The 17,001-nt window shown below is 41.8% G+C and overlaps 1 protein-coding gene across 2 annotated transcripts in view; it reads right to left on the bottom strand.

The window, feature by feature from the left end:
- The window catches only part of LOC125455521 (alpha-1-antitrypsin-like protein GS55-MS), a 49,662-nt gene extending 35,070 nt beyond the window's left edge, over window positions 1-14,592 (bottom strand). Inside the window, exons 1-2 of one of the 2 annotated variants that reach the window (XM_059649051.1) lie at window positions 14,510-14,592; window positions 13,588-14,249 (exon numbers count right to left, since the gene is read on the bottom strand). In XM_059649051.1, the coding sequence (XP_059505034.1) occupies window positions 13,588-14,242 (655 nt within the window). In that variant the 5' untranslated portion in view covers window positions 14,243-14,249; window positions 14,510-14,592. Of the gene's footprint in view, window positions 1-13,587; window positions 14,250-14,451; window positions 14,471-14,509 lie in introns of those variants that run through there. The other variant, XM_059649052.1, reaches the window with a different exon arrangement.
- Window positions 14,593-17,001: the final 2,409 nt, after the last annotated feature.

Genomic DNA, 17,001 nt, shown 5'->3' with positions numbered 1-17,001 from the left:
GAATTGATAGGCAAAATTGTTTCTTTAAAAAAAAAGACTCAATGTCTGCCAGGAAGAAAACCCAATCATTTAAAAAGAGTTATTGAGTTTGGTACTGACCTTACAACATTTTAATATTTACGTTGTAAACAAAGCATCAGAGACGGTTGTGTATCAAGCACAATCCTTTGACATTTCATGGAAAGATTTATGGACAAGCTTCAGTGGAGTCTTATGTTACAAGCATTTAATTTACAGATTATAAGCATGACAAGTCATGAAAATGTTATTGCGGATGATTTATCACGGCTTTAAAAGAAAAATGTTTATATAGGATAGAAACAGTAATGTTCAATGTTGCATATATGTAGAATTAGTATGAAATGTGTAATTCCAGATTAATGAGATATAGATCTAATAATAATGGCATTAAGGTTTTAAAAAAATCTTCTTTTCATAATGATCTTTTTTCTTAAGGGCGGAGGTGTTGCGAAGTTGTGTAGAATTATAGTGGTTTGGAAGGCAGGATGTCAGAATTTGGTATTTGTTAAATAATGATGTTTATAAAATGATAGGAGGGAAAGTAGTGTGTGGTCCCTTTAAAAGATTATGGGCTTTTTCTAGTCTTGGAGATTAAAGAAAAAATATCTATGGTCAGCTTATAGGTTTGCAGGTGCGCAGAGCACCTGAATTGTAACATTTGTATCAAAAGGCTTGATGGTGAGCAAGCCAACCACAATTTTGTTTCGTTATCAAGACAACAAATTTTGCTTTAGCCAATCAAATTTGAACCAGGCACCTATGTACTAAAAACTGATTAAATTCAAATCTGATGGCTTTGACAACTTAGGATCAATCCTATTATAAGAAATTGATATGTCGTCAAGGGTGTAAAATATGAGAACAGATGCAAAATCAGCAGAGAGCAACTGACATCTGCTAAGAGATCAGTTCTCTTAGAGAAGCATCATCAATAAAGGTACCGCAGCACTCTTAGTTAATATTCCTGACAGAAGAATTCAATGGAGAAGGTGTTCCTAACAGAAGATCAACAGAGAAGAAACAGAACATTCTGGAAGATGTGACCCGGCTGAAATTTCAAGAGACTAAGTTCTAATTTTTCTTTATTTTGGTTTATATTGGTGGGATTTGTATTTATTGGAACAGTATAGCATTAGAATTTTGTTTTATTTGGGAATATATAGAAGTTGGAGGTGATTTGTTTGGTTTGTTACTAGTTCAGTTAATTTGTTCACTGTTAGGGTTAGATAAATAAATTGTTACTTGTTGATTATAGATTGGGTTTCAGGAGCTTATTTCATTTAATCATTCTTTTATAACAGAATGGGGTGAGAGGCAGATTATACCACTTCTCACACTTATTTTAACGGATTTTAGGGTGAGGCGAGCCTCTCTGGGTGTTTCAGTTTTGTTATCAGAGGGTGGGTCGACCTCTGCTTTATTAAAGGGGAAAGTCAGAAGTCACAAGTCACTAGGTTTTTGCCCACAGGTTTATTTGAAATCACAAGCTTTCAGCGTGCTGCTCCTTCGCCAGGTAAAGTCAGCACTCTGAAAACTTGTGTTTTCAAAAAATCTGTTATACTATAATCTGGTATCATGTGACTTCTGACTTTGTCCATCCCACTCCAACATTGGCACCTCCTCGTCGAAGTTAAAGTGAGATGCACTTAATGTCATTCTGCTGGGGTCATGAATGACTAAAGATAACTAAGTCATCTACATAAACAGCACAATTAGTCGATTCCTGCCACAACAAAATTGGACTTACTTTGCAGTTACTGACAAGTATCTTTGTTGGAGTCAGCGAAAGATGTTTCTGTTTTTGTAACCCGAATGGGCTACATCAATTTAAAGTCATGTCCTTTGGAATAAAGAATGCACCAGCAACTAGGGTCAAAAGAGCAGCAATTATCATGCCTTTTTTCTTCTGAATGGAGTGGATCCACTCCTCAAATTAAATGGTAGTTGTTTATTTCTGTGCTTTATAATTTGTCAGGATTTTTATATTTTAAGTTTATGTAATGCTTATTGAAGAAATCTGAGAAACTAGTAGTATGAAGTTCGTCTGCCAGCATTTCAATGGGCAAGCATGAAGACATATTTTTAATAAAGATCTTGGATATTGGCTGAGTTTCTGTTTCGGCAGTGTTGTGAACAGTTTCTCAATTATTCCCCCCTTGAAATCTTTTTAGTCCGGTCATCAATATTTATTAAGAGAAACAAATATAATCGCACAATCTACAGGAGGAGATAAATAATCAAACAGCTGATGCAATGGATTGCAATATTCGTTTACTAATGGAATCTAGGCTTGAATCCAGCAAGAGCTAGTGAGATGAAAGACTTGCTTTACTGTTGGCTGGAGATGAAATTAATATGGCCAGTGGCAACCCTATTAATGGATATAAGCGTTTAGCACAAAATGTTCCAAGTTTAATCATTAAAAGGTATTAACACTGTGATTGTACTCAGAAGGGCCACTAAATGACTTGTGAGCAAAATGAAAACTTCATATTGATGCTGGAGGGATGGAGGTAGGGTCCTTTCGAGACAGAATGAGACGTACTTTGCTGTCCTATCTCTGGCTTCAGATTGCTTGAAATGATAATAGGAAATTACCATCTTTAACAAGAGAGAAACTAACCCTTTGACAATCAACAACATTGCTGTAGCTGAATCTCCTACTATGCATATCCTGTGAGTTACCATTGATCCGAAACTTAACTGGACCAGGTATATAACTACTGCGGATATAAGAACAGGTCTGAGATTGAGAAATCTGCACCAAGTAATTCAACTCTTGCATAACCAAAGCCTGTCCATCACCTATGAGACTCAAGTCAAAAGTTTGATGGGATATTCCTCACATGTCTGGATGAGTGCAGCTTCAATAACATTCAAAATCTTGACAACATCCAGGACAAAGCAATCCACTTGACTGATCCGCCATCCACAGCCTCAAACACTCAATCTCTCCACCACTGCCACAAAGACGTTAGGGCTTAATTATAAGTTGCACTGCAGCAATTCATCAAGCCTCCTTTAATAGCACCTTCAAAAATATGATCTCTACATCTCAAACAGCAAAGGCAGCAGGCACATGTGAATATCACCATTTGTAAATTCAGCTCCACAGAACTATATCGCTGTTTGTTCACTGTTGCTAGGTACAAATTTTCGAAATCCCTTCCTAACAGCACCTTCTCCAGGGCAGTTCAGAGAACAAAACTGGAGAGGCAAGTTGGAAAGTGAACCAGGGAAAAGTGATGTTCAACTGCACCTTATTTTATCAATTAACGGTTCTACACTCCATGAATTTGTTTAAAAGTTAAATGAATTATCACAGTCAGTTCTTCTTGAGTTTCCCATATATACAGAGAAAGATTCCTTCACTTTCATTGAGACTAAATGCACCTTACCTATCGATACCATTGCTTTGTCTACGTCTGTCGTCAATTTATGAGCTCATGTAGGAACCTATTTCTGCAGGAGGCCAATTACTTTTGTACCAGAACTATTTTGTTATGGAAATGGAGATAAACAGCAACTTCGGAATCTGTTTTCTCTTAATTTACACAGTCAAGTTCAGTAACAATGATGGATGCCAAATTGATGGTGTTTTGAAATCCCCTCTAGGTCTAGCCTGACTGATACATCCTCACACCCCATTTCCTGTAAAGACTTCATCCCATTCTCTTAGGTGCTCCGTCTCTGTCGCATATGTTCAGATGAGGCCAAGGGAGCCTCCGAAATGTCCACCTTCTTCCTCAACCGAGGATTCCCCAGCTCCGTTGTCACCAGGGCCCTCAATCAGATGCAACCCATCTCCCGCACTTCCGCCCTCACCCCTTCTCTTCCCTTACACAACAGTGATAGGGTCCCCTTTATCTTCACCGACCATCCCACCAGCATCCACATCCAGAAGATCATCAGGCACCATTTCCGCCACCTCCAGCAAGATGCCACCACCCTCCTCTCCCTTGTCTGACTTCAGCAGGGACCATTCCCTCTGGGACACCCAGGTCCACACTTCCTTCACTCCCAACAACTCCCCAAAGCCCTATGGCACCTTCCCCTGTAACCGGCGAAGGTGCAACACCTGCCCATTTACCTCCACCCTCCCCAGTATCCAAGGGCCCAAACATACCTTCCAGGTGAAGCAACACTTGACCTACACTTCCAAGAATCTAGTCCACGTTCGCTGCTCACAAAGTGGTCTCCTCTACATTGGGGAAGTGAAATTTAGGCTTGGTGACCGCTTCACAGAACATCTATAGAACACAGAACATTACAGCACAGTACCGGCCCTTCGGCCCTCGATCTTGTGCCGACCTGTCATACCGATCTGAAGCCCATCTAACCTACACTATTCCATGTACGTCCATATGCTTATCCAATGACGACTTAAATGTACCTAAAGTTGGCGAATCTACTACCGTTGCAGGCAAAGCGTTCCATTCCCTTACTACTCTCTGTGAAAAGAAACTATCTTTGACATCTATCCTATATCTTTCACCCCTCAATTTAAAGCTATGCCCCCTCGTGCTTGCCGTCACCATCCTAGGAAAAAGGCTCTCCCTATCCACCCTATCTAACCCTCTGATTATTTTATATGTTTCAATTAAGTCACCTCTCAACCTTCTTCTCTCTAATGAAAACAGCCTCAAGTCCCTCAGCCTTTCCTCGTAAGACCTTCCCTCCAGACCAGGCAACATCCTAGTAAATCTCCTCTGCACACTTTCCAAAGCTTCCATATCCTTCTTATAATGCGGTGACCAGAATGGTCCGCAATACTCCAAGTGCGGCCGCACCAGAGTTTTGTACAGCTGCAGCATAACCTCTTGGTTCCGGAACTCGATCCCTCTATTAATAAAAGCTGAAACACTGTATGCCTTCTTAACAGCCCTGTCAACCTGGGTGGCAACTTTCAAGGATCTGTGTACGTGGACACCGAGATCTCTCTGCTCATCTACACTGCTAAGAATCTTACCATTAGCCCAGTACTTTGCCTTCTGGTTACTCCTACCAAAGTGCATCACCTCACACTTGTCTGCATTAAACTCCATTTGCCACCTCTCAGCCCTGCTCTGCAACTTATCTATGTCTCTCTGCAACCTACAGCATCCTTTGTCACTGTCCACAACTCCAGCGCCCTTAGTGTCGTCAGCAAATTTACTAACCCATCCTTCTACGCCCTCATCCAGGTCATTTATAAAAATGACAAACAGCAGTGGACCCAACACTGACCCTTGCAGTACACCGCTAGTAACTGGTCTCTAGGATGAACATTTCCCATCAACGACCACCCTCTGTCTTCTTTCAACAAGCCAATTTCCGATCCAAACTGCTATATCTCCCACAATTCCATTCCTCCGCATTTTGTACAATAGCCTACTGTGAGAAACCTTATTGAACGCCTTGCTGAAACCCATATACACCATATCAACCGGTTTACTCTCATCTACCTGTTTGGTCACCTTCTCAAAGAACTCAATAAGGTTTGTGAGGCACGACCTTCCCTTCACAAAATCGTGCTGACTATCCCTAATCAATTTATTCTTTTCTAGATGATTATAAATCCTATCGCTTATAACCTTGTCCAACACTTTACCAACAACTGAGGTAAGGCTCACTGGTCTATAATTACCAGGGTTGTCTCTACTCCCCTTCTTGAACAGGAGAACGACATTTGCTATCCTCCAGTCGTCTGGCACTATTCCTGTAGACAATGATGAGTTAAATATCAATACCAAAGGCTTGGCAATCTCCTCACTGGCTTCCCAGAGGATCCGAGGATAAATCCCATCTGGCCCAGGAGACTTATCTATCTTCACTCTCTGTAGGATTTCTAATACCTCTTCCTTGTGAACCTCAATCCCACCTAGTCTAGTAGCCTGTATCTCAGTACTCTCCTCAACAATATTGTCGTTTTCTAGAGTGAATACTGTTGAAAAATATTCATTTAATGCTTCCCCTATCTCCTTGGACTCCACACACAACTTACCACTACTATCCTTGATTGGGCCTAATCTTACTTGCGTCATTCTTTTATTCCTTAAATACCTATAGAAAGCCTTAGGGTTTACCCTGATCCTATCCACCAACAACTTCTCATGTCTCCTCCTGGCTCTTCTGAGCTCTCTCTTTAGGTCTTTCCTGGCTACCTCGTAGCCCTCAAGCACCCTAACTAAGCCTTTACATCTCATCCTGACATAAGCCTTCTTCTTCCTCTTGACCAGAGATTCCAGCTCCTTCGTAAACCATGGCTCCCGCGCTCTACAGCTTCCTCCCTGCCTGACAAGGTACATACTTATCTAGAACACACAGGAGCTTTTCCTTGAATAAGCTCCACATTTCTAATGTGCCCATCCCCTGCAGTTTCCTTCCCCATCCTATTCTCCCTAAATCTTGCCTAATCTCATTGTAATTGCCTTTCCCCCAGCTATAACTCTTGCCCAGTGGTATACACCTATCCCTTTCCATCACTAAATTAAACGTAACAGAATTGTGATCGCTATCACCAAAGTGCTCACCTACTTCCAAAACTAACACCTGGCCGGGCTCATTACCCAGTACCAAAGCTAATGTGACTTCGCCCCTGTTTGGCCTATCCACATGCTGTGTCAGGAAGCTCTCCTGCACACACTGGACAAAAACTGACCCATCTATAGTACTCGAACTATAGTGTTCCCAGTCAATATTTGGAAAGTTGAAGTCCCCCATGACAACTACCCTGTCTCTCTCACTCCTATCGAGAATCATCTTTGCTATCCTTTCCTCTACATCTCTGGAACTATTCGGAGGCCTATAGAAAACTCCGAACAGGGTGACCTCTCCTTTCCTGTTTCTAACCTCAGCCCATACTACCTCAGTTGATGAGTCCCTAAACATCCTTTCTGCAACTGTAATACTGTCCTTGACCAACAGTGCCACACCTCCGCCCCTTTTACCATCTTCTCTGTTCTCGCTGAAACATCTAAATCCCGGAACCTGCAACAACCATTCCTGTCCCTGCTCTATCCATGTCTCCGAAATGGCCACAACATCGAAATCCCAGGTACCAACCCATGCTGCAAGTTCACCCACCTTATTCCGGATGCTCCTGGCATTGAAGTAGACACACTTCAAACCAACTTCTTGCTTGATGGTGCCATCTTGCTTCCCTGAAACTGTATTTCGGACCACCCTACTCTCAACCTTTTCTCTACTGGAACTACAATTTTGGTTCCCACCCCCCTGCTGAATTAGTTTAAACCCACCCGAATAGCCTTAGCAAATTTCTCCCCCAGGATATCGGTACCCCTCTGGTTCAGGTGAAGACCACCCTGCTTGTAGAGGTCCCACCGACCACAGAAAGAGCGCCAATTATCCAAGAATCCAAAACCCTCCCTCCTGTACCATCCCTGTAGCCATGTGTTCAACTCCTCTCTCTCTCTATTCCTCGCCTCACTAGCATGTGGCATGGGCAACAAACCAGAGACAACAACTCTGTTCGTCCTAGCTCTCAGCTTCCACCTCGCTCCCTGAATTTCTGCCTTAAATCCCCATCTCTCTTCCTACCTATGTCGTTGGTGCCAATGTGGACCACAACTTGGGGCTGCTCACCCTCCCCCTTAAGGATCCCAAAAACACGATCAGAGACGTCACGCACCCTGGCACCTGGGAGGCAACACACCAACCGTGAGTCTCTCTCGTCCCCACAGAACCTCCTATCTGCCCCCCTAACTATGGAGTCCCCAATGACTAATGCTCTGCTCCTCTTCCCCCTTCCCTTCTGAGCAGCAGGGACAGACGCTGTGCCAGAGACCTGTGCCCCACTGCTTTCCCCGGTAAGTCGTCCCCCTGCAACAGTATCCAAAAGGGTATACTAATTGTTGAGGGGAATGGCCACAGGGGATCCCTGCACTGCCTGCCGGTTCCCTTTCCGTCCCCTGACCGTAACCCATCTGCCTTTTTCTTGTACCTGCGGAGTGACTACCTCCCGGTAACTCCTCTCAATAACCCCCTCTGCCTTCCAAATGATCCGAAGTTCATCCAGCTCCAGCTCCAGTTCTCTAATGTGGTTTTCAAGGAGCTGGAGTTTGGTGCACTTCCCGCAGATGTAGTCAGCAGGGACACTAGTGGTGACCCTTACCTCCCACATTCTGCAGGAGGAACATTCAACTGCCCTGACCTCCGTTCCCATTATTCTAAATTCCCAAGATTGTTAAAAAAAAATTATCTTGTTACCTTACCAATCAGGCACACAGAACCTTTTTTTTGGTTAGAGGAGGAGGATGGATGGGAGACGCTACCCGGGTAGTGTTTCGGGTAATGCAACCACACAAATATATTACATCACTCACTCACCAGTCCCGTGTCGGCTCCTGCTCAGCGTACCTCCACCTATTCACGAGGTAACCTTTTTATAGATTCAAAAACAGTGACTCACCAGCTTCCCGACAGGCTCCTGCTCCAAGCTCCCGCTCGAGCTGCTGCTCAACCAGAAATGTTCTGTTCGCTAAAAAGACCCCAAACTACCTGTTGCCTGTCACTTCAATGCACCACCCTGCTCGCTGGCCAACATCTCTGTCTCTGGCTTGCTACAGTGTTCCAGTGAAGCCCAGCGCAAGCTGGAGGAACAACACCTAATTTATCACTTAGGGACCCTACAGCCCTCTGGACTCAGCATTGCGTTCAATAATTTTCGTGCCTAATCTCTCCCATATCCCAGCCCCCCACTCCATACACCAGGCCTTGTTACCACATAGCCTGCCATTACACACCCGCCCCCCGTTGTTGGTCACTAACAGCCCCCATTAACAACTACTTACGCTCCCAGCCTGATCGTTAGCAACTCCTTTGTCTGTCCAACTGCCTTTCTCTCTCTTTGGACTCTATCCTATCGTTTACTCCCTACTCCACTCACCTCCCTATTTTCTGCATATAAACTGACGTTTTCCCAGCCACCATCAGTTCTGAGGAAGGGTCTTAGACCCAAAACGTCAACTCTGTTTTCTCCTTCTCAGATGCTGCCAGACCTGCTGAGCTTCTCCAGCAACTTTTGTTTTTGTTCCTGATTTACAGCAGCTGCAGTTCTTTTGGTTTTTATTTGATATTTTTGTCAGTTCCAATGTGAAACATATTTTTGATTGAAGAAGTGCTAAAGTCTTATCCCAAGCATATTTCTGATATTTAGATGATGCAATTATGTTTCATAATTTTTGATATTGCAGCCTTCCTTTCACACTCCAATATGCTCCATCCTGCTGTAAATTCACTTTTGAGATGAAGCAACCTGATGGTGGCCAATGTGCTTTTCTGTTACTTACTTTCACTTATACATTGGGTCCTAGCTTTCTGATCATCTTATGAGCCTGATACCAAAACAGAGTGCATCAAACCTATCCTACAGGATATTAGCTGCCTTGATCAGATCATTAATTACAGTGCATTTTGCAAATTCATGGGCCAAAGACTTCCAGACTTGAAAAGTGTTGGTCTACCTGAAATTACCCTGGAAAGGAAAAATGTCCCCGAAATCTGAACTATTAGATAAGCAAACCATTTCTCACCTTTATATGCAGTTGCTATAGGAGTATGATTTTCCACTAAAATGGTGCTGCCACCTGTCCAAAAATACATTTCACCAACAAGAAAACTGAACAATGTCATGTATGTATTTCTGATCATCATAGAATCCCTACAGTGTGCAAACAGGCCCTTTGGCCCAATAAGTCCACACCAACCCTCAGAGCATCCCTCCCAGACTCATTCCCCCAAAGCCCACCTAATCTACACACCACTGAACACTATGGGCAATTTAATAAGATAATAAAATGTGAGGCTGGATGAACACAGCAGGCCAAGCAGCATCTCAGGAGCACAAAAGCTGACGTTTCGGGCCTAGACCCTTCATCAAAGAGGGGGATGGGGAGAGGGAACTGGAATAAATAGGGAGAGAGGGGGAGGCGGACCGAAGATGGAGAGTAAAGAAGATAGGTGGAGAGGGTGTAGGTGGGGAGGTAGGGAGGGGATAGGTCAGTCCAGGGAAGACGGACAGGTCAAGGAGGTGGGATGAGGTTAGTAGGTAATCAATGTGGACTTCACCAGTTTCAAAATCTCCCCTTCCCCTACTGCATCCCTAAACCAGCCCAGTTTGTCCCCTCCCCCCACTGCACCACACAACCAGCCCAGCTCTTCCCCCCCACCCACTGCATCCCAAAACCAGTCCAACCTGTCTCTGCCTCCCTAACCGGTTCTTCCTCTCACCCATCCCTTCCTCCCACCCCAAGCCGCACCCCCAGCTACCTACTAACCTCATCCCACCTCCTTGACCTGTCCGTCTTCCCTGGACTGACCTATGCCCTCCCTACCTCCCCAACTACACTCTCTCCACCTATCTTCTTTACTCTCCATTTCGGTCCGCCTCCCCCTCTCTCCCTATTTATTCCAGTTCCCTCTCCCCATCCCCCTCTCTGATGAAGGGTCGAGGCCCGAAACGTCAGCTTTTGTGCTCCTGAGATGCTGCTTGGCCTGCTGTGTTCATCCAGCCTCACATTTTATTATCTTGGAATTCTCCAGCATCTGCAGTTCCCATTATCTCTGATACTATGGGCAATTTAGCAGGCCAATCCACCGAGCCTGCACATCTTTGGATTGTGGGAGGAAAATCAGAGAGCCTGGAGGAAACCCACACAGACACAGAAAGAACGTGCAAATTCTACAAAGACAGTCACCCAAGAGTGAAATTGAACGCAGGTCCCTAGTGCTGTGAGGCAGCAGTGCTAACCATCAAGTCACCATCAAGAATCTTTCATGGCAACCTCAACTAGTGTGGGAATTGAACCCACACTGCTAGTACTACTCAGCATTGCAAACTAACTGTCCAGCCCACTGAGCTAAACCAACCCTTTACTAGCTAAACCAACTGATCTGACATGATGCCAACTTCAGAAACCTTATTTTCCAACAATTAGCAGACAAATCAAACAAAATGTTCTTTTGGTTATTTGTAATAGGAAGGGTACAAACTGTACTCAGATAGATCCACACATAAACCTACTGTTAGAGTTGATTCGACAATTAGGCAACATCTGATCAATAATGCCAATGGATAAACTGGCTATTAATTTAAGATAATTGATCAAGCTCAGAACTTGGAGCATTCACATTTGTTGGAAGTGATATAAATTCTTAGATATGGACCCCTTCTGTTACAAAAGGAACATGATCAAGACTTTAATCTCATTTGAATTATCAAGGAGCTTGAATGTAAGCATATTTCTCTGTTCTCTATGGTAATGTCTATGGTAATTAGTGTTGCCATGTCAATTGGCACTATTCACTCCTGTAGCATAAATTATCATCATTTGAAATTTAGTATCCTTGCATGTGTCCTCAAGAGTGCAACATAAAAAAGTGTTCTAGCAACATGTTACTCTTTCTAGCTCTCAATATTCAACATTAAAAATGTTTCATTTCCCAGCATTCAGAACTTTCCAAATTTTGACCAGTATTTTTAAGTGAACAAGTGTTTTACTTTCCAAAAACTTCATTCTCCAACTTTTTAAATGAAGCTACAGTGCTGAATGACAGACAGATATGTGCTGTAGAAATTCATCTTCCAAAAAACTAAGTTAATTCACGTTGAAAGTTATGGGCAATAACGTCCAAACACTAGAATTTCACCTGGAGAACTACTTGAATATAAAGATGCTCGGAATGAAGTTCTCATATAACATATCTGTTAATAAAATGTGAAATAAAAAGGTAATTAAAAGAATATAATATTTTAAAAGAGGTTGTTGTTGATAAATTCTTGGTTTTGGATATTCTTCTGAGGTATTGACACTAATTTTGCCACCAGATGAAGCTGCACCCATCAAAAATCAGAATTTGCTTTTGTAAGCCAATAATTAATTGTACTTAAGTGTAACCTAGGATCTAACAGTTTTATAAAATTTGGATATGTTGATCCCTTCATATGTGCCCCTTTGGCCTTTATCAATCTGCTGGAAGGAAATCTTTCATGAAATCTGTTTGGGTATAAATCTATGAAATAGCCCACTATGGGATTGTTAGGTGACCAAATAGATAGACACTTAAAGCAACCCCCTTCACAATGCCAGTGTGGATTTTATGGGGTGCTATATTCCCTGAAGCCAAGTTATTTGGAAGCTACTAGTCTATATTAGGCAGTGTTAATTGGATCAGGATGAGAATAGAGCCATGCATCTGGGAAGGACTTCCTACCTTGGAGAGTAGCTGGCCAATCTGATTGGCTGCCAGCTCTATAGTTCCAACAATGCCAGGTACAGGCAGTGGCTACTGCTGGGAATTTGGCTGGTGGTTTCCAAAGAAGAGAAAGTTATGGAATCTGGACTTAAGGTAGGTCTAGGGAAACTGTGGGATCATGCTGATAGACTCCAGTGAGTGGCTACTTTTGAGGATTTAGGGAATGGGGGTATGATCATGGGGAAAGGCTGGAGATGAGAGGCATGTCTTGAATAGACAGAGAAGACTCAAAATGGAGTTTCCCAATGTCTTGTCCGGACCACCCAACTCACATGGACTGCCCCCACCTGGAGAAAATAGTGACAGAGATAAAATGAGGCTGTCAAGCGGTCATTCACTGGAATATAAACCCCTCCTTCTACCCATAACCTCCATCTCGAAATATGTTGGCAGTGTGGGAGTGTGGGAGTGGCGGTGGGGGGGTTGAGGGGAGAATTGGTGCTGTAAAATCTGGCCCTTCATGTTATATTCAACTGAATAATAACTTTGTGCCACTTTGGCACTTAGAGGTACCAAAATAAAGTTTTACTCTTTGACAATAATATTTTTATTCAGAAACTTTACCAACTTTCAAAGCCTAGGCTAATTTTCTTTCTAAAGTAGACATTTTGTTTCCATTGGTCTTTATGAACTCACCTTGAAGGTGAGTAGCATTCTCTTTTTATCCACAGAAAGCTCAACTTTCAACCATTCCCCTCCCCAGATGCTTGGTTTGTGGTCTTTCACTCAAACTGCCTGGTCCTCCTGTTTATCCCACCCACCTACTTCCTCATTCGATTTGGGCTCCTTTAGAATTGGCTAGAGCAAAAATATAAATTTCCAATCTTATGTCCTTGTTTGGAATCGTGTTTTTTTTTCTAAACAAGTGGTCTATCGTAAACACATCAACTGTTGAGAGCAGATTTTAATTTAAGAACAATTTTTAAAAAAATTCTAGGTCACACCAAGGCCACCTGTCCCCATATCCCCACCATTTTATGATTATAATTGATTGAAAATACCAAACCTGTCAGTCATTAACTCATTCAAGTTAATTTATTAACCATGAGTTGTTGCACTAAAGATAGCTTGGATGGAAAAAAAAATTTCCTCAGATTTGACTAGTTTAACTAGTCCAAAGATTAATTCTTCGTCAATACAACTTCATTGATTAATTCACTGCACTAGTAGTCTTAATGGGTAGAACTCGAGTATATTTTCATTCAGCAAAGTTAAGTTGAAAAAAATTAAGAGATGTTCCTTCCTGAAATGTGAAAGCCACACATCTATTTACAAATGTGTAAATTTGATATAGCATGAAAACACTCTTACCTTTGAACAAGACATAATTGATAAGTACCATTACAGTGTTTCGATTAAGCATTTTAATGAATTCTTGGATTTTGCCATTTGTTTGCTTTCTCACATAAGTGTTGATCTTTCTTTTTGCTTTGTCTAATAATCTGAAATCAGCACTGAGTGCCTCTGCCTTATAAAATTGCCTTGTATCATCGAGGAATTTCTTTTGGAGACTTAATCCTTGCTGGATGTGGAGAGAGCTCCCCATCATCATTTGCAGCTCACTATTTTCACCGGTTAACTCCTGCAGGAGGTATCTGAATGTTGCATGCACCTCGGCTGCATCGTTCTTTGACATATTGGAGTACCCAAGAACACGTAGTAGCTGATCCCGAGTGTTATGTTTTGCACCCAGTGATAACATGGCCAGGCTGGAGGAGATGCTTATAGGAGAGAAGAAAATATTCTTGGAAGTTGAGCTTGGCTGAGAGGCAATCTGTCTGTAGAGACGCAAGGCAAAATCTGTATTTGCAGCTGAAAGTTTGAGTGCAGACAGATTGTTTTTAGTTCTTGAAGCTGAATGCGCTTGTTGAGTTGTAGCCTTCACTGCAGTCATTTTTCCATTAGTAATGGCTCTTCCACTGTACAGCACAGTGAGTAACAAAGCTACAGGAATTAGCTTCCTCATATTTAACCTGTAAAGGAAAGAACAGACTTGTTTTACAGTGCTTTGAGATTGTTCAAAGAGCAAGTTGTTTTTATCTACTTCACACTTAGGATCTGTACAACCTTACTGAGGATGCTTTTTATGCCAAGCAAGCATAATGAATTCTAAAGAGGTTCAAATATTGTCAACTTAGCTTCTTAGAGATAACTGTTTATTAAGTAGTTTCTTACTTGATGTCTGATCATAGCTTAAGGTCCTTTTACCCAAAGTGAAGCAAGCTGTACTTACTGTGACTTTCTTCTCTCTTCTACATGGTCCTTGGAGTTTAATGCTAATTTATACTGCAGAAATTGTAAACAGATCTGTTATGCATTAATCAGTAAACTGACCTTTGGTCTGATGGTCAACATTTCTATGAATGGCGTCTGCATTGTAAATATGATCTGTGAAGCTTGTATAAGCTTTGTCATATATGACAAAATAGTCTTGTGACATTCATTATTTTTCGATTACATTTTTCAATCAATAGAGGAGCTGTCAGTCCTTATATTATCTCCTCCCAGTCGTTTCCTACAAACTGCTGTTGTTCTCAGTAAATTAGTTAATTAATGATTACATGATATCTTCAGTTTATTAATTAATTAATACTATTCTACTCAATCTTATTTATCTCAATACATACCCAACATTTGATTTGCAATTAATTCCACACAGATAACTCTATTTTTGAGCTGCGTTCTTTCTTGATTCATATACTCATTCATTAAAATAATAAATACATATGAAATAGATAATTTCCTTAACTTGGCAGCCTTTCAAATTGTGAGATGATAAGTTGCACCTTGGGAGGTTAAACACAATATGGTATGACATGGTCTGACACATTTGTTTCACACCAAAGCAGAGGCCTGTGGGGTAACACTAGCGTATGTACACCAAGGCAAATGCAAACATATATGTGTGCATTTTTGATTTGGCTGTGATTCTTTCTTCTGCCTCAATGATATTACTAATGAAAATCACCATTTTACAAGATATACCATGTACAGTGTCAGTTTGGTTTCTTTGGAGCAGCAGAGGCTGAAGGGAGTCTCGATAGAAGTCTATGAGATGCATAGATAGGATTAATGGAACAAATTTTTTTTTTCCCCGGAGTTAATATGAGGGAGCATGCATTTACGGCCAGAAGGGGAAAGTTCAAAAGAGATAGCAAGAACTGCAGATGCCGGAGTCAGAGTCAATACAGCATGGAGCTAGAGGAAGACAGCAGGTCAGGCAGCATCAGTGGAGCGGGAAAATCGATGTTTTGGGTCTACACCCTTCATCAGGACACTACGGCAAAGCCTCTTCCAAGGATGCCAACCTTGAAGAAGTTGTCCAACTCCCTCTGAAAAGATCTCAGTGGATCTTTCTCTCACTATAACCCACCGGTGATATCCTCTGCCCTGAGTTCTGATGGAGGGTATAAACTTGATAAGTTGACTTTCCTGCTCTACCAATGTTGCCTGACCTGCTGCGTTCCTCCAGCTTCACGCTGTATTGAAAGTTCAAAGGAGATGAGAGGGGTCAGATTTTTACGCAGAGAGTGGTAGGAGTCTGAAATGAAGTGCCAGGAGTGGTGATGGAGGCAGATGTGACAGGAGCTTTTAAGGGGCTTTTAGATAATCACATGAATATGCAAGTAATGGAGGGATATGGATCAAGAGCAGGCAGAAGGGAATAGTTTAATGTGGTGTCATGTTTGGCGCAACATTGTGGGCCGAGGGCCCAATTCATGTGCTATACTGTTCTATGTGAATATTGGCCTTCTTTTTATTGGTATTAGAATCTAGATGAAGTAAATAACCACCTTCAACTTCAACTTTTTGTTTTGAAAATTGGGATGACATTTACATTGCTTGAAAATGGCTTGCAGTTAGGGTGTTATGTGGCCTTCTGAGCCCCAAAAGTATTGAGACACATTTTACTATTGTTATCAACCAGACAAGATCCCCTCAGAATATTTTTAGAAGGTAGCCTAGACCCTAACATTTTCTTATTTTTAAGACAAATATAAAGTGCCTTGTTCCAGAGAAATGTGACTGGTCAAACTACTCAACTTTAAGCAAAAGCGCAAATTATTTACACACTATAGTTAAAATAAAAAACAAAAGAAAGAAGGACTTAGAATATCAACTCAGTTTGAAAACTTAACTGAATATTAGACATAGAACTATTACTAATTAACTGTTCCAATATAGTAACACCCCATTAAGACTATCTGGCAAAAAAGACAAATTCTGAAAAAAAGAGATTTGTCTCACAGATAATCCAGCAGCAGAGAGAAACCCCAGCTTCTAGTTGTAACCAAGAGAGGGAAAAGATAGCTTTTCATCTTCAAGCCCACAATGGGAACTGGTTAAAGCTAAACCTCAAAACTGAAAAAAAAACATAGAAAGCCTTGTCTGTGAGAACTGATCACAACCAGCCAGGCTGCCTCTATTGCTGCATCTTTAAAATTTCCCAGAACCTCACAAGCTGTTTACTTTATAACAGAGAGCCCGAAGCCTCTCATTTAATCTGTCTTCAAAACAAAGGACAGAATAACCTCTTAAAATCACAGCACCATCACACTATGAGTGTACATGCCATCATATTAGACATGGAAAATTAATTACTGCTCTTTACCCATGCCTAATGCAGGAGTTAAGAGCCTAATGTCTGATTGAGGACCATTTTGTAATATTGGTTTGCCTAGAGGCAGCAGTACCATTTTAATCTTATTATTGATCAACGATGTG

The sequence above is a fragment of the Stegostoma tigrinum genome, chromosome 10 (genome assembly GCF_030684315.1).
Source record: "Stegostoma tigrinum isolate sSteTig4 chromosome 10, sSteTig4.hap1, whole genome shotgun sequence".
Taxonomy (NCBI): Eukaryota; Metazoa; Chordata; class Chondrichthyes; order Orectolobiformes; family Stegostomatidae; genus Stegostoma; species Stegostoma tigrinum.
This window is presented reverse-complemented; position numbering and strand designations above follow the sequence as displayed.